The following is a 21,952-nucleotide window of genomic DNA, read 5'->3' on the forward strand; positions in this document are numbered from 1 at the left end:
ATGGGTTCTTCAGGGCTGGAGAAGATAGCTTAGCAGTTAAGTGCTTGCCTGTGAAGCCTAAGGACCCCAGTTCAAGGCTCGATTCTCCAGGACCCATGTTAGCCAGATGCACAAGGGGACGCACTGGTCTGGAGTTAGTTTGCAGTGGCTGGAAGCCCTGGCATGCCCATATTCATTCTCTCTCTCTCTCTCTCTCTCTCTCTCTCTCAAATAAATAAATAAAAAATGAACAAAAATATATTTTAAAAAAATTTTAATGGGTTCTTCAAACTGGGTTTGGTGAGACTTATATAGACTTATATAATCCTAGCACTTGGGGGATGGAAACATGAGGATCAGGATCCCATTGTCTTCCTAAGCTTTATAATGAGTTTGAGACCAGCCTGAGCTACCTGAGACTCTGTTTCAAGATGCCTCATGCAGTGCTAGCCTTCTTCTCACAAATGTTTCTTCCCTCTGCAACAGATTGGGCTATCAGAAGAAAATGAACTTTGCCTATGAACTCCTTACCCAGCCCACATAAGACAACAGCAGACACAAGGAGGGAAATCTAGCTAAATTAAATGTTTTGATTGGAACACAGACAGCAGGCAGGGCTGAAATTGGACAGGAGTCAGGCGAGAGAAGCTTCTCAGATTCTGTAGGGTTATGTCTTTTCAAATTTGGCTTCATTGTTTTGTTTTGTCTTTTTTGTGGTGAGTAGCTAGAAGGTCAAGTTCAAATAAAGTTACCCACATTTGTTACAAAGATACATTTAAGATCTTAGTATTGTATCCTTTTTATGATATGGTTAAAAATAAGAATAGGGCCGGGCATGGTGGTGTACGCCTTTAATCCCAGCACTTGGGAGGCAGAGGTAGGAGGATCGCCGTGAGTTCGAGGCTACCCTGAGACTCTGTAGTGAATTCCAGGTCAGCCTGGGCTAGAGTGAGACCCCACCTCGAAAAACCAAAAAAAAAAAAAAGAAGAAGAAGAAAAAGAAGAATAGGGCTGGAGAGATGGCTTGGCAGTTAAATTGCTTGCCTACAAAGCCAAAGGACCTTGATTCAATTCCTCTAGACCCATAAAAGCCAGATACACAAGGGGGTGCATGCATCTGGAGTTTATTGGCAGTGGCTAGAGGCCCTGGCATGCCCATTCTCGCTCTCTCGCTCGCTCTCTCTCTCTCTCTCTCTCTCTCTGGCTGCCCCCCCCTCAAATAAATAAAAAAAATTTTTAAAAGAACAGTATATACTGCATAGTAAAAAAATGAAAATACCTAAAATTTATAACACATTAAAATGTTAACTGTTAGTACAGTCCAGATCTCCAGAATTTTTGTTTATCTGACAATAACTGAGTTTGTTTAAAGTAGAATGATGTGCTAGATGAATTTCATTTCAGATGACTATAATTTTTGCTGACTACAAAAGCTGATTAAGAAATAATTTTGTAGCCACTTTCAGTTTCTAGTAGGCCATATGTTCTCAATCACTCATGAATAGTGATAGGTTGTTCTCTTCAGATGACAGGATAACTTATTTCATCTTCCTCCTCACTTTTAGAATGGTGAGAGTATCATGGTTGAACTTGCAGCTGGACCATTTGGGAATACTGAAAAGGTAGGGATGGCAGGTCAATAGAAGAGTTTGTCAATGTGTGTCTCTGTACACATAATTTTGCCTTTTAATGTAATTCATTGGTCATGGTGCATGTTAAGGTGTTATAAAACTTATTTCTCACAAAATATAACCCTTTTCTTAGTTACTTTAAATTATTAAATACCTGTTGACTTGGGTTTCATCCTAGAATGATGGAAACTTTGTGGAAGCCACTGCTCACCTCTCAGCTCCCCATGAGAAAGTAAGGATTGTATTTCAGATACATTCATTGGACTTTAAATCATTCCTTCTGAAATAAGACTCTTCTTTGGTGGGGGGAAATCTAGGTTGACAAAAAAATTTCCTTCAAAGTCTGAGTCCTATTCTTGACAAAAAGGAAAAAAACTAAAAGGGGCTAGTGAATAAATGCTGTTACTCCTCCATGTGTTGGATTCAATTTTCCAAAACTACATATCTGTTTCTTTCAAGCTTTCTATGTACAGTGTATATGTGTGTTGTTTATGTATGCTTAAAATGTTTATATTCTCTGACTTCAATGGTTTTATAACAGTTTAAAAAGGATGAAATGGTTACTCTAATATCAGTTCTTCCTTTCCTAAAAGAAAGAGATGGGGAAGAGGTTTAATGATGATCTTTCTTTATTTCTTTTTCTTTTGTACAGTTGCCAGTACTTATCAAGGTGCCAAAGCTGATCTGTTTGTCAGTAATGAATGTGTACTTTATGCCTGTTTCAATATTGGGTTTTGGAGACATTATTGTACCAGGTAAGTGTTTGTTATAATTATATTAAAGCTATACCAATGGTTTAAAATAGTCATATACATAAGGTTTGTTAAAAGTTACAGACTGTATCTTATACTTCTAGCTGTCAGTAGAGCTGGGATCAGTGACAAGAGTCAACGTTTTGAAGGATAGAAGAGAAAGTCTTAAGTGGTAACAACCAAAGTAAAATCTCTGCTGGCTGAAAAGTATCTTTTATATTTTGGGTTTTGTTTTGTTTTTGTTTTTTGTTTTTTCAGGGTAGGGTCTCACTCTAGCTCAGGCTGGATTGGAATTCACTGTGTAGTTTCAGGGTGGCCTCAAATTCACAGCGATCCTTCTACCTCTACCTCCCGAGTACTAGGATTAAAGGCATGCGCCACTGTGCCCAGCTGAAAAAGTGTCTTGAAGCATTGAGAATCACTGTAACTTTCTTCCCCAATAAAAGTATATTTTGTAATCTTTTCTAAAAGTTGAATATACTAACATACAGTTTCTATTACTTCTACTTGATAATGTAATGTTTAATGAAGTGGTTTAAAGATACTATCAAGGGTTAGATAGGTAAGCAGTTCAGGCTCTTGCCTGCGAAGCCTAAGGACCCATGTTTGACTCTCCAGATCCCATGTAAGCCAGATGCATAAAGATGAGGTGAGCACAAGGTTACACATGCCCAGTAGGTAGCACAAGCATCTGGAGTTCGATTACAGTGGCTGAAACCCTGGTCCCAATTCTCTCTCTCTGGAAAAGAAAAGAAAAGAGAAAAGAAAAAGATACTATCAAAGTAATGTTCAAGAGAAAAGAAAATAGTGTCCCACCTTGTTTGGCTCACCTACTCACAGTTGCTATGGATCTGCCTTATTTTCCTCTTTGAAATAATTTAATCCCAAACAAGTAATAATATAGTTTTCTGTGCTAATAGCTGCTTCCACAAATACAGAGACTGAGTTAAAACTTACCAGTCTTTGCACAAGAATGGCAGCAAAGCCCAGCCCCACAAAGGGACACGAGAATGGCAAGAACTCTTCAGATGCCCAGGGGCAGTACTGTGATGACAGAAGCAGGGTGGCTGTGGTTGGCAGACCAGGAAGATTTTCTGAAAGAAAACTAAAACTACCAAGAAGATTATGCTGAGCCTTGAGTATGTTGAGTACCCCTGCAGGTTTAAGAGAATACCAACCATTAGAGATGGCAGTGTTCTGCACTGGAAGGAAATAGGAAGCAAAAGGGCCACTTCTAAGCTTTTTGTTGTTTTTGTTATATAATGAAGACAGTAGAATTTTGTAGTTATGTTCATGAGAAATAATACATTTTAGAAGTAACCAATCATATTTCTTCATTAGCTGAGAGCTATCCTTTTTTTCCAGCCTCCCTGCATACCAACTGCCTGTAAATGGGTGAGGAAGTGGCTTTTCTGCAAACATGCCTCTCTATACATAGTAAAGCCACATAGAGAAGCTGGCAATGTGACCCATGAGTTGGCATGGCAAAGTCCACTGTAACTATTCTCAGTGGACCTCCTCCATTCATATAAGTCAGGAAAAGCTACTGTTGTGTAATTTATAATCCCTTGAATATCTTTAAACTTATCCATAATTTTCCCAGTTTTACACTGCTATCTATGATCTTGTATATAAATATTACATTCTTTATTAAAGGACTCAAATAGAAATATAGCTTTAAAGAGTAGAGTTACTGACAATACAATATATGATTTAATCTTAAGAGCTAAATTTTAATGAAGAGGGAAAGTACCATTCTTTAACATATGGAAAGATGATTAAACAGCAAATCTAATCAACAGAAGAACTTATTATATATTAATATTATATAAACATGTATATATAGGCAACTAATGGTCAAATAAGACTATCACGCTTTATTTAAGCGGTTGTATATCATCATATGTTTTATAAAGTATATAGTTAAATGCAATATGAGAGTTCTTTTATGGAAAGGTTCAACAAATTTCTTCTAAGAAATAGGTGTTAAAAGCCAGGTATGCCTTTAATTCCAGCACTTGGGAGGAGGGTAAAGTAGGAGGCTACTGTGAGTTCGGTACCAGACTGGGTTACAGAGTGAGTTCTAGATCAGCTATGCTAGAGTAAAACCTGCCTCAAAAAAAAATTTAAAAAAAGAAAGAAAGAAAAGAAAAAAATAGATGAAGAAAGAACAGGTATAGAGTTGTTTCTGCATATTTGCATGTGCAAATGGTACCTATATTTTACTGGCTTTTAAAAAATGTTTCATATTAAAATTCCAAATTATTTTATGCTAGTAGGAAGTGTGTGGTGGGGAGGTCATGCCAAGGTCTCTTGCTACTGCAAGTGAATACCAGACCCATGTGTATCTGGCTTAACATGGGTGCCAGGGACTTGAACCCAGGTGGACTGATATTTGCAAGCAAGCGCCTTTAACCACTATTTTCGGGAGACTCTCAAGTACCATTTGAAATTGCATTCCTTGATACCTTTTCTGATACTTTTAAACACATATGTATTTATTTAAATTGAAAAATAAAAATTGTATAATTTGGGGCTGGATAGATGGCTTAGCAGTTAAGATGTTTGCCTGCAAAGCCAAAGGATTCCAGTTCAATTCTCCAGGACCCACATAAGCCAGATGCACAAGGGGTCACATGCATCTGGAGTTTGTTTGCAGTGTTGGAGGCCCTGGTGCTCACTCGCTCTCTCTCTGCCTCTTTCTCTCAAATGAATAAATAAAAGCTTTTCTATTTGTATAATTTATTGCATTCAGCACATTATGTATTTAGAAATATGTGTATGTGGTAGAATGACTGAAGCTAATTAATATATTCATTATATCACATACTTAGTTTTCTCAGGAGAACACACAAAATCTACTTAGATTTCAAGACTATAACACATCGCTATTAACTGTCATTACCATGTTGTATGGTGAATGTATCCTATCTAAGTGAGATTTTGTATCCTTTGAGCAACATCTCCCTAAGCCCCTCATTTCATAGAGTTCAACTCTTCTATGCCTGGATTTATTTATTATTAATTTTTTTCTTGCTTAATAGTGTCCTACATATATCAAAATGTTGCTATCACAATGATGGACTTCTGTATTTAAAAGGATAAATAATATTCCATTTTAGGTGTATATAACATTCTCTTTATCAGTACATTTATTGATAGGCACTTTGATCTCACCTTAGCTATTCTGAAAGCAGGTGAATATGTCTCTTCAACATGGTAATTTCATTTCCTTTGGGTATTTGTCTAGTAGTGGGATTGCTAGATCATACTATAGATTCATCTGTCAATCAGTCAGTCTGGGACAGTCTTGCCTTCAGACTGGCTTTAAACTCATGATCTACTTGCCTCAGCCTCCCACGTACTGGAATTACAGGCTTATAACATCATACCTCACCCATTTTTAGCTTTTTGTTTAATGATGTTGTGGTACTAAGAATCAAATTTCTAGGCCTCAGGCATTCTAGGCAAGTGTAAGAAATACAGACTTAAATCCTTTGCTGATTTTCTAATTGGGTTATGTTAATGTTTTCTTGCTAGCAACATGTTTATGTTCCTTATATATCTTAGACATTAACTCTTCATCAGATGTCTACATGGCAAATATTTCAATTTTGTAGGTTGTATCTTCAGTCTACTGATGTTTTTCTTAGCTCTGCAGGAGCTTTTTAGTTCTATATAATCTCATTACTCAATATATTTTTAGTAAGAAGAATTAAATCTTTTCTTTGTAACATGGAATATTGAGTAACTAACAAAAGTCATATTTTTAAGCACTGTTTATATGGTATTAAATTTTAAATATGGGGCTGAAGAGATGGCTTAGGGTTAAGTGCTTGCCTGTAAAGCCTAAGGACCTTGGTTCAAGGCTCAGTTCCCTAGGGCCCATGTTAACCAGATGCACAAAGGGGCGCACGCATCTAGAGTTCATTTGCAGTGGATGAAGGAGTGCCCATTCTCTCTCTCTCTCTCTCTGTCTGTCTCTTTCTCTCTCTGTTGCTCTCAAATAAATAAATAAAAATGAACAAATTGTTTAAAAAAACTTTAAATATGTGTATTGGAGATAGCTCAGTAACAGAGAAGCTTGCCTCGTATATGAATGGCAATGTGTTCTATCTCTAGCACTGCAAATGTAAACCAAAAACAAAATTTTTTTATTGTACATAAAGGGCTAGAGAGATGGCTCAGTGGGTAAAGGCTGTTACTCTTAAGCTTGTTGGCCCCAGTTCAATTCTCCAGTACCCACATAAAGCTGGACCCAAAGTTGCCCATATATCTGTAATTTCAGCATACCTATGGCAGTAGGAGGCAGAGCCAAAAGAAGACAGAAGCTCACAGGCTACTACTAAAACAACAAAGGAGACCCTGTCTCAAGCAAGGTGAAAGGAGAAGACAAAACACTGCAGAGTTATCCTCAGACTTCCACATACACACTCATACACATCCACACACACAATTTGAAAATGTGTACCTTACATTTTATTTTATTTTATTTTTTAAATTTTTATTTATTTATTTGAGAGCGACAGACACAGAGAGAAAGACAGATAGAGGGAGAGAGAGAGAATGGGCGCGCCAGGGCTTCCAGCCTCTGCAAACGAACTCCAGACGCGTGCACCCCCTTGTGCATCTGGCTAACGTGGGACCTGGGGAACCGAGCCTTGAACCGGGGTCCTTAGGCTTCACAGGCAAGCGCTTAACTGCTAAGCCATCTCTCCAGCCCTACATTTTATTCAGAATTCAGTGTTCTTTGATGCTCTCATAATGTAGAAAGTTAAATATAACACATACTCTTGCCCATAGTTAACAGTTGAATTTATATTGTTGTTATTGTTTTAAGAAAATAATGTGGATTTTTTTTAGGCCTATTGATTGCATATTGTAGAAGATTTGATGTTCAGACTGGTTCTTCTGTTTACCATATTTCATCCACAGTTGGTAAATGTTTTTTTTTTTTTAATTATTATGCTGAATTGTACTATCTGGAGGAAAAGCTGGAGTTCTAAAAATAAGGCATCTGTGTCTTTGATTTTACCATTTTCACACTAAGTACCATAGAAGACCTTAAACATAGTCTTTGGCATAGAGCTATAAAAATAGTATGCAAATACTATATTCTTAAAAGTAAATGTTTGGCTTGGGATGTAATTAGTTGTCAGAGTGTTTGCCTTGTACACATAATGTCCTGGGTTCTACCCCCAACAACACATAAACCAGGCATGGTGTCATAGGCCTGTAGTCAAATCAGGAATTTCAGGCCATCCTTGGCTACATAGTGAATTTTAGGCCAAGCTGGAATATATGAGACCTTGTCTCAAAACAAATAAATGTCAAAGGTCACACAGAAATATGCATCCAAAACAAATAAATAGAAGGGATAACTATACAATTTGTAGCATGAGATTTTGAGGGTTTAAGGAAGAAATTGGATATATGATGAGGTTCTATATATGTTGATTAAAATGCCTGGCACATAAGTAATCACTACATTGCTTATTACTTGACTTTTAACATGACATGTAAACAATTATGTATTTATATAAATGAACTCATGGCACAATAGCATCTCAGTTAGGAAAGCAGAGGTAGTTATCACTTATACTTCTATTTTTGTTATTGAGAAATAGTTAAGGAAATAAATAATACTGTACTACTTTTGAACATATCAAATGGGTATGTCAAAGTCCATCCATTCACCAGTTTTAATGTTGAATAAATGGCTTACAACAGAGCCATTTAGATGCTCTGTTAACAAGGCTTAATAATTCACAGTGCAATTCAATTCAGTATATTAAAAATGTTTATTAGTAGGGAAGTATGTTACTAAAATAAGTACCCTAGCAACAAGAAAGAACAACTGTGAAAGGAAAACAAAGAAGAGGGGGTGGGAGGAGGGAAGGAGAAAAGAGAAAAGAAAAGGAACAGAGAGGAAGAGTCCTAGGAGGGACAGAAGGAAGATGGGGTTGGAATGGAAGGAGGAAAGGGAGGGACTGTACAGAAATAAGAAAAGTAACCTGTGGCTGTAAAGCATGGTACCCAGTAAGGGCAATAACACCATTTATTCAGCATGATTGAATAAAGAATGCCTAATGAAAAAGATTATAGGAGACTTAGTCAATTCTGCTGTATGACTTTTGGCAACTTTGATCTTCCATTGCCTCATCTTTAAAATAAAGAGCTGGGCCGGGCGTGGTGGCGCACGCCTTTAATCCCAGCACTCGGGAGGCAGAGGTAGGAGGATCACCGAGAGTTCGAGGCCACCCTGAGACTCCATGGCGAATTCCAGGTCAGCCTGAGCCAGAGTGAGACCCTACCTCGAAAAACCAAAGAAAAATAAATAAATAAAATAAAATAAAATAAAGAGCTGGGCCGAACATGGGGGCACACACCTTTAATCTTAGCACTCGGGGGGCAGAGGTAGGAGGACTGCCATGATGCTCTGTTGGCCACCCTGAGGATACAGAGTGAATTCCAGGTCAGCCTGGGCTAGAGTGAGACCCTACCTTAAAAAAAAAAAAAAGACTAAACTGTAAAGGTCTTTCCAACTCCAGTGTTCTGAGATGCTGTGTTTATGAGAAAAATCTTAAAATCATTAAGAAAAGTCCAAATAATATTTGATGTGTACTTACTTTAAAAAGTCTAGGAAGTTTGTAGCTAGTATTAGATTTTTAAAGCAATTTTTAACTATCTACAGGTATATCTTTAGTTATCTGAAATGTGGGACAACTCAATATCAATCATGACATAGTTGATACTTTCTTGAATTATCTTAATCCATGATTAATGGTTAGTTTGAAAGACTAGCCAGTTTACAGACTTTTCAGAAGTTCTATAGAACTTTTATGTGAAGACTATCTAGCAAAAAAAAATTATAAGACATCATGTTGCAAAAATGTCTTCAGAAATATTTTAAGTGGGAGAGGAAAAAATGTAAAACCGACTACTTTGTATTTTTCCCCACAGCCTATGCTATTGGCATGATACTTACATTTGTTGTTTTGGTGCTAATGAAAAGGGGGCAGCCTGCCCTTCTCTACCTAGTACCTTGTACTCTTATTACTGCTTCAGTTGTTGCTTGGAGACGTAAGGAAATGAAAAAATTCTGGGAAGGTAGCAGCTATCAGGTATGTACTTTTCTTTATAATTCACTGGCTGAGTTAGGCTTGAAATAGTCTATTTGCATCAAAGCTTCTATGTTCCAAAAAGTTACTTTAAAATTTGTCATGATGGCCTCAGTTTTTTTTTTTTTTTCCCACTATCACTCCTCATTCATGTCTACCTGCTGCAACATAGTTTTCATTTTGTCCATCAAGTGCCAAGATCCTGGTGAGTCAAGATAAAGCTCTGGTGGGAGGACATCAAGAAAAACACAGCATTTGTACATGTATTTTCAAAGTCTTCATAAGAGCGGACTTTCTGAAAATGGAAACTACTCAAAAGAAAGACTGAATTTTGAGACAGTATATAGTGATAGCCCTAACATTTTTAAAATACAGAAAACATGTATTATTTTCAGCATTTGAATGTGCCTAACTAACTTTGACTAGGCACTTCAAATTTAAATAGGTCAAGATGTCCTTTCAGCCCAGGCATGATAGTATACTCCTTTAATCCAGCACTTGGGAGGCAGAGGTTTAAGGAGGAGCTACATGGGTTTGAAGCTACCCTGTGACTACATCCAGGTCAGCCTGGACTGGAGGAAGATTGTGCCTTGAAAAACCAAAGAAAAGATTGTCCTTTCTGTAAAATTTCTAGAACAAGAAAATCTTAATTTCAAAATCTGTTGTTTGCATTCTTTTTATTTATTAATTTGTTTATTATAGTTTCTTGGTTCTGTGAGGTAAGCTATAGCCTAGGCTAACCTGGAAACTACTATGTAGTCACAGACTGCCCTTGAACTCACAGTGATCCTCTTACCTCTAGTGCTGGAATTAAAGGCATGCACCACCACACCCAACAAGTTTTTTTTTAATAGAGGCAAGCCCTTCTCTTTTTCCTGAATGTTCATAGTACTCCAGGAAAGTCTTTTGGCATTGAAATTGCGTGTTTAGAAGCCCTTGTGTATTGAGATTAGGGCCATGGCATTGATCCCTTCACAAAGGATGGGAGGTAAATTATAGAGCAGTTACCACTGCTCTGTTCTATTATAGCAAAATACCCTATGCCATATATTTGCTGCATGTATGTCAGTGGTCACATGAGCAAAAGGAGTCACGTTGGGTAGCTGCAAATCTAGAGCTAGAGAAAATGTTCAAAGTTTTTGTAGTGTCATTTGTAATATTATTTAAAGGGTTTTGTTGTTGTTGTCATTACTGTTTGAGGCAAGCCCAACAGACAGGCCTTTTTTTTTTTTCGTGTGAGAGAAAGAGAGAATTGGCATGCCAAGGACTCCATCCACTGCAGTCAAACTCCGGACCCATGTGCCACCTTGCACATGTGTCATCTTGTGTGTTTGGCTTAAGTGGGATCTAGGGAGTTGAACATGGGTCCTTGAGCTTCACAGGCAAGCTCCTTAACTATTAAGCCATCTCTCTAGTCCTAAAGGATTTTAAAAAATATTTTATTTATTTATTTGTGAGAGAGAAGGAGGGCAGGGAGGCAGATAGAGAGAATGGCATGCCAGGGTCACTAGCTACAACACATAAACTCCAGGCACATGCACCACGTTGTGCATGTGGCTTACATGGGTACTGGGGAATTGAACCTAGATCCACAGGCTTCACAGGCAAGCTCCCTAACTGCTAAGTGATCTCTTCAGCCCTGTGTTGTTATTTAACAAGAGGCTTTTATAACTAGAAAAGGCTCTGATTTAGAATTCTTTCTGATAAATCTTACAATTTCTTTTTGAGATTAGATAGAATAATAATACCTACTTTGGGGCTGGAGAGATGGCTTTGCAGTTTGCCTGCCAAGCCTAAGGACCCAGGTTCAATTCCCCTGTATCCACAAGGTGCACAGATGGCCTATATCCTGGAGTTTATTTGCAGTGGCATGCTCATTCTCTCTATCTGTCTCTTTTTCTCTCTCTCCAATAAATAAGTAAATTATTTTTAAAAATTTACAGAAGGGCTGGAGAGATGACTTAGCAGTTAAGGCACTTGCCTGTGAAGGCTAAGGACCCAGGTTCATATGGTTGCATATACATACAATGTGGCACACGCATCTGGAGTTCAATTGCAGTGGCTAGAGGTCCTGGTGCACCCATTTTTTCACTCTCTGTCTCTCTCTCTCTCTCTCTCATAAATAAATAACTTCAAAAAATTGGAGAAAAAGAAAAAACCTACTCTTACCTGTCTCACAGTGCTCTGGTCTCAACCTTTTTTTGAGGGGGGGCTTTTCGAGGTAGGGTTTTACTTTGGCCCAAGCTGACCTGGAATTCACTATGTAGTCTTAGGGTAGCCTCAAACTCACAGTGGTTCTTCTACCTCAGCCTCCCAAGGGCTGGGATTAAAGACATGCACTACCACGCCTGGCTCAACCTACATTTTTAAGAATGCATTTATGGCCACAAGGTTCTTAACTAACTCTTAACTTCCATGAAGAGGACACCCACATCATTTTTGTTTTGTACTGGGGTTCAGACTTAGGGCCTCCTATTTGTAGATAAGTACAGATTTTTTTGTTTGTTTTTTGAGGCAGGGTCTCTTAGCACATGTTAACCTGGAACTCACTCTGTAGTCCAGGCTGGCCTTGAACTCATTGTGATCCTCCTACCTCAGCCTCCTGGGTGCTAGGTAGGATTAAAGGCATGTGCTACTACACCCAGCTTAGATTTTATTAATTTTTATATTTTTAAATAAAAATGTGTCTGCTGTGACTTTGAGGCCAGCCTGAGACTACATAGTGAATTCTAGGCAAGCCTGAGCCAGAGTGAGACCCTACCTCAGAGGAAAGAAAAAAGAAAAAAATGTGTCAAATCTGGTGTAGTGACTAACAACTGCAATACCAGCACTTGCAAAGTATAAGCAGGAAGATCAGGAAGAGTTTGAGGTCAACCTAGACAAAATTACACCTTGTTTCAAAAAGGAATGAATGAAATAAAAGGGTGTCCTACACACATCCTCTTCCTTTAATCTTTGAATGTCATATCCTCAAAAGTGGCCTTTCTTTCTTTCCTTCTTTTTTTTTTTTTTTTTTTTAAGGCAGAGTCCTACTCTGGTCTGGCCTTGTCAGCCCTCATCTGAAGTATGGGCTAGGTTCTGGTTACCTTTTTTTTTTTATTTGCAAGAGAAAAAGAGAAAGGTAGATCGAGAGGGAGAGAGATTGGGTGTACCAAGGCCTTTAGCCACTGTAACTGAACTGCAGACACATTGGCCACCTTGTACATCTTGTTTACATGGGTCCAAGGGAATCAAACTTGGGTCCTTAGGCTTTGCAGGTAAAAATGCCTTTACAACTAAGCCATTTATCTAGCCCCAAAGTGGCCTTTCTATTTCTTCACTTAACAAATGTTTGTTAAACAGTTCTGTAAGATATGTACATACTGATACAAGATGAACAAGTTACACCAGGCCTCTTCTCTGAGCCTCTTGAAACTTAACTAGGAAATGTAGATAAAGACATTAACAAAGCACCATAAATGCATTGATAATGGTAGGTGTCATGTTAGTTAGAAGTAAGATATCTAGTGCTGTGAAGTCAGAGAAGGGTAATGGAATTTGAGGAAGGACTTCTAAAGACTGTGAAGTTTATGCTGAAAATTTAAAACTAAGCATTGTGTTCGTTTAGAAAGACTGCATCTTCAAAAGCTGAGAGAGAAGCTGGGTGTGGTGGTACACACCTTTAATCCCAGCACTCAGGAGGCAGAGGTAGGAGCATTGCCATGAGTTCAAGGCCACTCTGAAACTACATAGTGAATTCCAGGTCAGCCTGAGCTAGAGTGAGATCCTACCTCAAAAATAAAACAAAGTCTCAGAGAGAAAAAGAATGAGGTACATCCTCAAAACTGGGTGAAATTTAGTGTTGCATTAACTTTTTCTGGTGAAAAGCTATGGAATACTTGTTCTCCACAGGCAGGGCACCCCCAACAAACTAAAACCAGATTCCACCCAAGTTCAACCTGAAGAACTAATGAGTTGATTAGACTTTCTTACAGAGCATGGGTGAGGGTTACTCGCCACAGCCTGGAGACCCCAAAGTAGTCATAGCATTGGGAAGACTCATCCCTGCATGGATGATATCACACTATCCCATAACTGCATAGATGGAACTCTTAGGCCCTTATTTTTTGCTCTCTCTGTTCCCCTCACCCTGAGATCATGAGACCTCAAGCATCATTGTATACAGTTGATACAGAGAGCACCGAATAGCTCAGATGAAGGTGTGATGACCTTCCCCAGCCCCTCCTTGTATGGGAGCATCAGTAGACCCATTCTCAAGAGTCTTTTTGCAAGTGGTCACAACTGCTTATGATAAAAATGTCAGTAGTCATTTTTCTCAGAGAACTACATCACACAACAATTAGGCTGACTATAGTGTTGAGTATGTAGGAGACCTTCAAGAAATAAAGATTGGAGATGGTCATAAGGGCAGGAGTCTATAGGGTCTTGTACGTCACATTAAAGTGAAGTAGACAATGTCCAGAAAAATTTTGAGGCACAATTAAAATGTGATCCAATGATGTAAGAAAAGGCAAAGGATCTGTAGCTCAGGGTTTCTGAAGGAGGGAAATAGGTTTAGGGATAAGGATAATGGATTTAGTATTAGATATTTTAAATTTATGCTTTCTAAAGGACCTATAGAATCACCAGAAAAGGATAAATAGTTGAATAAGTAGATCTGAATGGCGGAAGTCAGAGCTGACTACAGCTAAGTGTCATTCACATACAAAGCAAATAAATAAACATATAGAGTGGTTGAGTTAGGCATGGTGGTGTGTGTTTTGCACTCAGGAGGCTGAGGTAAGAGGATGGCTGCAAGTTTGAGGCCAGCTTGGGTTATAGAGTTAATTTCGGGTCAGCCTAGGCTAGAATGAAACCCTGCCTTGAAAGAAAAAAAAGAGAATAGGTGTTTATCTTTCAGCAAACTTGCAAGATATAAAATTAAGCCTGGCGTGGTGACGCATGCCTCCAATCCCAGCATTTGGGAGGCAGAGGTAGGAGGATCACTGTGAGTTCAAGGCCACCCTGAGACTACATAGCAAATTCCAGGTCAACCTGGGCTAAAGAGAGACCCTACTTCAAAAAACCAAAAAAAAAAAAAAAAAAAAGATGTAAAATTAACACACAAAAATCAGTAGCTTTCCTTTGTTCTAACAATGGTCTTGCCAAGAAAGAAATTAGGAAAAATATTTCGTTCACAATAGCTTCCTGAAAAATTAAGTACCTAGGACTAAGTTTCACCAAGGCATGGAGACACTGAAAAAGAAATAAAGTACCACCTGAGCTTGGTGGCGCATGCCTTTAATCCCAGCACTTTGGGAAGCAGAGGTAGGATTGCTGTGAGTTTGAGGCTACCCTGAGACTACATAGTGAATTCCAGGTCAGTCTGGGCTAGCACAAGACCCTAACTCAAAAAGAAAAAGAAAAAGAAAGGAAGGAAGGAAGGAAGGAAGGAAGGAAGGAAGGAAGGAAGGAAGGAAGGAGGGAGGGAGGGAGGGAGGGAGGGAGGGAGGGAGGGAGGGAAGGAAGGAAGGAAGGGGAAGGGGAGGGAGGGAGAGAAAGAAAGAAAGAAAGAAAGGGGGAGAGAGAGAAAAAAAAAGAAAGGAAGGAAGGAAATACCAGACATTAAAGAGAGGTTTCATGCTCTTGGATAAGCAAAATCAATTTTGTGAAATTGGTTATATTACCAAAACTAATCTATAGATTAAATGCAGTTCCCATCAAAATTCCAGTGACAGTCTTGTCAAAACTAGAAATAAAATTCATGTGGAAACACAAAAGACTACGCATCACCAAAGCAAACCTAAATAAAAAGAGCACTGCTGGAGATCATCACAATTCCAAATCAAAAATTATACTGTATATCTATACTAACAAAAACAGCATGGTTCTGACACAAAGACAGACCAGTGGAATAGAATAGAGCACCCAGAAATAAACCTGCACAACTACAGTAACCTAATTTTACATAAAGTATCAAAAATATACTATACTAGGGTATTTCTAAGGGAACAGGTCCAATAGAATAAATATGAATTATAAAGGGACTTTTGGATTAGCTTACAGGATATAGTCCAGCAATAGCTGTCTCCAGGCTGGAGTGCTGGAGAACCCAGTACCTGCTTAGGCCATGAAGCTGGATGCAGACTAGAGTTTGAGAGCTGGGCAGCTACTCAGTCCATGAGGTGTAGGGTGCCTCACCAGTCCCAATCTGGCATTGAAGGTCTGGGGAATTACTTAAGAGCTACTGGTCTTCAGTCCACATTGGAAAGCTGATGACACTGGGTTTCAATGTCCATGAAGCATAAGCTGCAAAAGGGAAGGTGGTACAAGCAAGTAGTACAAATATTCAGGGGAAAAGCCACTGTATGCTCTTGGAACTTTTTTAATCTATCCTCCTCCACCTGAAGGGCCATCAGGCCCACCCAAGAGACCACTTTCTTGATTTCTAATATGATCAAGTGGAAAAAACACAGTGTATTCAACAGATGATGCTGGCCAAACAATATCTGCCCATGGAAGATTGAAATTAAACCAACATCTCTCACCCTGCTCAAAGATCAATTCAAATGGATTAGATTTTAGGTAAAGTCAGAAAGGCAGAAAACAAAAGCAACACTGGAGGTTATGGGTAAGACCTTTCTGGAAAGGACTCCAGTAGCATAAAAAATAGTCCCAGGGATCAAATGGGTCTACATTAATTGATTGAAGAGTTTCTGCACAACAAAGGAAAACCATCAGCAGAGGATGCAGAAGGCCTACAGAATGGAAGATCTCTCCCAGTTATTCCTCTGGAAGAGAGATGATATATCGAATAAATAAAAAACTACAAATATTAAGCAACAAATATAAAACCTCAAGCTAGAGAGATGGCTTATAAGGTCTTGTCTAGGAAGCCTAAGGACCCAGGTTTGATTCCCTAGTACCCACATAAACCAGGTACACAAGGTAGCGCATATGTCTGGAACTCATTGGCAGTGGGCTACAGGCCTTAGCCCGCCCATTCCCTCCCTCCCTTCCCCCCTCTGCCTTTTTCTCTCTGAAATCAATAATTTCTTTTAAATCAGAACTCCCTGTCAATAAATATGCTAATGAATTGAACAATCTCAAAAAAAAAAAAACAAATGACCAATAGATATTTTAAAAAATGGTCCATATTCTTAGTCATCAGATAAATGCAAATTAAGCCACTTTGAGATTTCATCTCATCCTAATTAGAAATCTCAAAGTGGCTATCAAGAAAACAAATGACAAAAAAATGCTGGTGAGGAGGTAGGGAAATGGAATGAAAGTGGAAACTGATGCAGCTATCATGGAAATCAGTGTGGCAGTTTCTCAAAAAGCTAAACTATGACCATATGAGCTAGCTATGTCATTTCTGGGTGTACACCCAAAGGATGCTATGTCCTGCCACAGAGATGCTTGCACAACCATGTTCTTTGCTGCTGTATTCACAGTAGCTAAGAAATGGAATCAACCTAAATGTCCATCAATGGAGAGCTGGATAATGAAACTGTGGTACATATACACAATGGAGTTTTAGCTTTAAAGAAAAATGAAACTTTCAAGAAAATGTCTGGAATTAGAATTAGTAAGGCAACCAGGCCCAGAAAAATGATCACATGTTCTGTCTTATGTGTGGACCCTAAATTTAAGTATTTGTATGTATGTAAATTAGGAGATATGAGGGTGAGTATAGGCTATGATTCAAGATAGGAGACCACAAGACAAAGAAAAAATGTAGTATGAAAGCAGAGGAGGGGCTATATGTCCTGGGAAGGGAAGAAGGGAGAAGAGGAGGGAGGAAAGGTAGAGAAAGGGAAACAAGAAACAAAATTTGTTTGAAAACACTATAATGAGACCTAATTGTTTATATGCTAATAAAAATAGGTATTTATTATAGAAAATTTGGAAGATACTTAAAAATACAAGAAGAAATTATGTCTGCCCATAATTCTGCCACCTCAAGATAACAGTTGTTTTTTGCATTTTTTTTATGAAAGAGAGAGAGAGAGAATTGGCATACCAGGCCCTCCTGCCACTGCAGTTGAACTCCAGAAGTGTGTGCCATGTGTTCCTTGCATGCTTCCATCACCTTGTGCATCTGGCTTATGTGAAATCTGGAGAGTTGAACCTGGGTCCTTAGGCTTTGCAGGCAAGCACCTTAACTGCTAAGTCATCTCTCCAGCTCAGAGAAACAGGTTTAAATGACTGCTTTCTGTCCTTTTAGTAAAAGAATGGTGTAGACGGTTGATTATACTATTAGTAGTAGAAGAATGGATAGGTGGTTGATTATACTATTAGAAGAAGAATGGAAAGGTAGTTGATTATACTATTAGAGGAAGAATAAATAGGTGGTTGATTACATAAGCTTTTTTTAAAGCTATATGCTATAATCCCTTCATAGAATTATTGCCTTATATGAAAAAGAAAGTTCATCTAGTTTCTGTGTTGTTTGTAGTCATCAATTCTGGCAAGTGATTTAATCTCCTGAATGAAATGAGATTGGGTCTACAGGTAGATAGGAGAATCAATAGTCAACAGAGATAGGTTAGCCCAAGGTAGTTGAGTGTTTAAATCAGAAAAGGCAAGGCAGACTTTGAAAGTAGAATAAAGACGCTGGGCCAGGTGTGGTGGTGCATGCATTTAATACCAGCACTCGCATTTAATCCCAGAACTCAGAAGACGGAGGTAGGTGGATTACCATGAGTTCAAAGCCACCCTGAGACTACATAGTGAATTCCAGGTCAGCCTGGACTAGAGTGAGACCATACATCGAAAAACAAACAAACAAACAAAAAAGATGTTGGACATGGTAGTGCACACCTTTAATCCCAGCACTCGGGAGGCAGAGGTAGGAGGATTGCCGTGAATTCAAGGCCAGACTGAGAGTACATAGTGAATTTCAGGTCACTCTAGGCTAGAGCAAAACCCTACCTCAAAAAACAAAAAAGGGGGAAAAAAATGGCAGAATAAAAACTTTAATAAACCTGGTAGAACAGAGAGAAACTTGGTTTGGGCCTAGGTAGAATGGGTTGATGGTCTATACCTGGTTCACAGCCTCCCTGCTCTCTGTCAAATTCCTTAATCTCCAAAGCTTCCTTAGTCTCTGTTACCAGAATCTCTGTTCTTGAACTCCCAATTCAAAAACTTTTCCAAGCTGACTTCCAAGAAATTAGGACCTCCATTTGAGACTAGGTTCATTTTTCCACGTACTTTCTAGACTTTGTAGTTTAAAGGCTTATTAACATCCTCCCTGAAGTGTAAGTATGAATCTCTCATTCTTTTAGCTCCTCAATGTCAGAAACCCACAGTATTTATGTAAAATTGTAAAATATATATATATATATATATATATATATATATATATATATATATATATATATGTATGTATGTATGTATGTATGGATGATGTATGTATGTATTTACTTATTTGAGAGAGAGACAGAGAATGGGCACACCAGGGCCTCCAGCCATTGCAAACAAACTCCAAACCCATGGGCCACCTTGTGCATCTGCCTTAAATGGGTCCTGGGGAATCAAACCTGAATCCTCAGGCTTCACAGGTTAGTACCTTAACCACTATGCCATCTCTCAACAGTATTTTACATACTATTAAGTTTTCAGTTAATTTTAATGAAACTTCATTAAAATGCAACTATATTAAAGACTGAAGAGTCTTTAATCCAGAAAACTCTGGTCACTTTGTTGCATATGTATAAACTTTCTGACTATGTCAGTAGCCTCATCCAGTTACTGTAATTATCATATGCACTTCTTTTAAAGGTTTTTAAAAAAAATATTGTACTTTTATTTATTTGAGAGGGAGAAGGGAGAAAATAGGCCTCTTGCCATGCAAATGAACCCCAGGCACATGCACCACCTTGAGCGTCCATCTGGTTTATGTGGGTCCTGGGGAATAGAACCTGGATCCTTTGGCTTTGCAGGCAAGCACTTTAACCACTAAGCCATCTCTCCAGCCCTCAAGTGTACTTTTAAAAGTATAGTACTTTTGGGCTGGAGAAATGGCTCAGCAGTTAAAGGGACTTGTTTGCAAAGCCTGATGGCCCAGGTACAATTCCCTAGTACCCATATAAAGCCAGATGCACAAAGTGAAACATGCATCTGTAGGGTTTTTTGTTTTTTTTTCTTTGCAACAGCAGTAGGCCCTGGTGCGCCCATATTCATTCATTCATTTTCTTTCTCCTGCCTTCTCCTCCTTCCTTCCCCCCTCCCTTTTGAAACATTAAACTAGACTTACCTTCTCTCTCTACTACAGCCCTTGTGTATAATAACTTTGGAGGTTCCAATTTTTTTCTTTCTCTTTTTTTTGCTAGTGTTTTGAAGTACTCAGACATAGCAGAAGTACTATAAATAGTTGGACTCTAAGGCAATGGCTGATGCTGCTGACCTTTTCATTCATTCTAGTGACAGATACCTACATTGAGTGCAAGCATAGTGATGTATGTTGAGCACCCCTAATCGAAAATGCTCTAAAATCTGAGGTTTGGGGAGTGTCATCATTATGCCACAGACAGACAATTTCTAACTTGACTTCATGTGATGAGCCACAGTCAAAATACTAGTGCACTAAAAATACTGTATAAAATTGCCTTTTGGTTCTGTGTGTAAGTTTTATATGAAACATAAATCAGTTGCATATTTAGGTCTTATGATGGCTAATCTCAGTTGTCAACTTGACACTTACTATGGAAACAAATCTCTAGTCATGTCTCTGAGAATTTGTCTATGTTAATTTAGGTTGGAAAGCCCACTCCCAATGTGAATGGCACCATTCCGTGAATCCATGTGGTCATAGGCTAAATAACAGGAGAAAGCTGATTTGCACTAGCAGTCATCTCTCTCTGTCTGCTTCTTGACATCAGATACAATGTGACTAGGAGCTTTGTGCTCCTTAAATTTCTTTTTCAGGTATTTTTGTCACATCCACAAGAAAGATAACTAATATAAGTCTTCCTCAAGATAGCTCTTTATAGATAGGCAAATATACCAGTATTTTTTTTAACTCAAAATCAGAATCACTTTAGTCCCAAGCAGTTCGGGTAAGGAGTTTTCAACCTGTCAATATACCTCTCCTTATGAACATGGATGTTAGGCAGTGTTCCAAAGGAGTGCTTGATTTCATGGGACACTCAGTATCTTTAGAAAAAGTGGTGGCACTGGAGAAATGATATAGCAGTTAAGACACTTGCCTGCAAAGCCTGAGGACCCATGTTCAACTCTCTAGATCCCACATAAGCCAGATGCATAAGGTGGTACAAGCGCACAAAGTTGCATATGCGTACAAGGTGGCACACCCATCTGGAGTTTGATTGCAGTGGCTGGAAGCCCTTGAAAGCCAAATTGTCTATCTCTCTCCCATTAAAAAAAAAAAAAAAAAGGGCTGGAGAGGTGGTTCAGCAGTTAAGCGCTTGCATGTGAAGCCTAAGGACCCCGGTTCAAGGCTTGATTCCCTAGGACCCACATTAGCTAGATGCGCAAGGGGGTGCACGCATCTGGAGTTTGTTTGCAGTGGCTGGAGGCCCTGGTGCGCCCATTCTCTCTGTATCTATCTATCTGCCTCTCTCTCTCTCTCTCAATCTGTGTCACTCTAAATAAAATTTTTTTTAATACAAAAAAAAGGTATTGAAATAAAAAACCTGGGAATACTTTTGCCAGGTTAATGAGTATTGGGGTAGGTTGAAAATTTGCATTTTCTGACATGTTCTGTTTCTGCCTAGGTAATGGAGCATCTGGACTATTCAACAAATGAAGCAAGCCCAGTGACTGCAGAGGGGCAGATTGCCCAAAAATGAAAAGTGGACTTAAATAATGTGTTAGAATTTTATCCAGTTAGAATTTGAATTTTTTTTCTGCCTTTTTCTTTCATGTTGTTTTGTTTTGTTGTGAGCCAAGGTGTTGCTCTGTAGCCCTGGCTGGCCTGAAACTCACTATGTCGACCATGCTGGCCTTGAACTTATAGCAATTCTCTGGCCTCTGCCTTCCAAGTCTTGGGATTAAAGGTATGTGCCACCATGCTCAATGAGTTTACTCTTTAAATCAGTTTCAAAATTGACAGTCCAAAAGCATTTTCAGTGATTTTTTTTAACAAATATATATTTTTATGAGCTGAGTCTAAAATTACATCATGAATAATAAAAATGAATTTGCTTTTTCAATTATGTTAAAATTGTGCCTTCACATTAAATAAAAGCATATGGATCTGTAATTTATATACAGTATATTTTTCTTAAAAAAAAATCCTTGACCCTCTCCTATGCTTTTCTTACTGAATGTATCTCTCTCTTTTTTCTTTCTTTTTTTAATGTATAATTTTATTATTGACAGCGTCTATCCTTACAGACAAAAAAAAAATGATAATTCTGTCTCCCACTTTCCCCTTCACAACTCCACTCTCTATCACATCCCCTCCCTCTCTTCAGTTAGTGTCTCATTTATTTTGATGTCGTCGTTTTTTTCTCCCATTATG

At 38.5% G+C, this 21,952-nt stretch overlaps 1 protein-coding gene across 2 annotated transcripts in view; it reads left to right on the forward strand.

The window, feature by feature from the left end:
- Sppl2a (signal peptide peptidase like 2A) overlaps positions 1 to 21,695 on the forward strand; it is a 71,216-nt gene extending 49,521 nt beyond the window's left edge. Inside the window, exons 11-16 of one of the 2 annotated variants that reach the window (XM_045156468.1) lie at positions 1,545 to 1,601; positions 1,789 to 1,842; positions 2,263 to 2,365; positions 7,226 to 7,300; positions 9,326 to 9,486; positions 21,204 to 21,695. In XM_045156468.1, coding sequence (XP_045012403.1) covers positions 1,545 to 1,601; positions 1,789 to 1,842; positions 2,263 to 2,365; positions 7,226 to 7,300; positions 9,326 to 9,486; positions 21,204 to 21,278 — 525 coding nt within the window. In that variant the 3' untranslated portion in view covers positions 21,279 to 21,695. The remainder of the gene's footprint in view (positions 1 to 1,544; positions 1,602 to 1,788; positions 1,843 to 2,262; positions 2,366 to 7,225; positions 7,301 to 9,325; positions 9,487 to 21,203) is intronic. The other variant, XM_045156469.1, reaches the window with a different exon arrangement.
- Positions 21,696 to 21,952: the final 257 nt, after the last annotated feature.

Source organism: Jaculus jaculus, chromosome 8 (assembly GCF_020740685.1).
Source record: "Jaculus jaculus isolate mJacJac1 chromosome 8, mJacJac1.mat.Y.cur, whole genome shotgun sequence".
NCBI lineage: Eukaryota > Metazoa > Chordata > Mammalia > Rodentia > Dipodidae > Jaculus > Jaculus jaculus.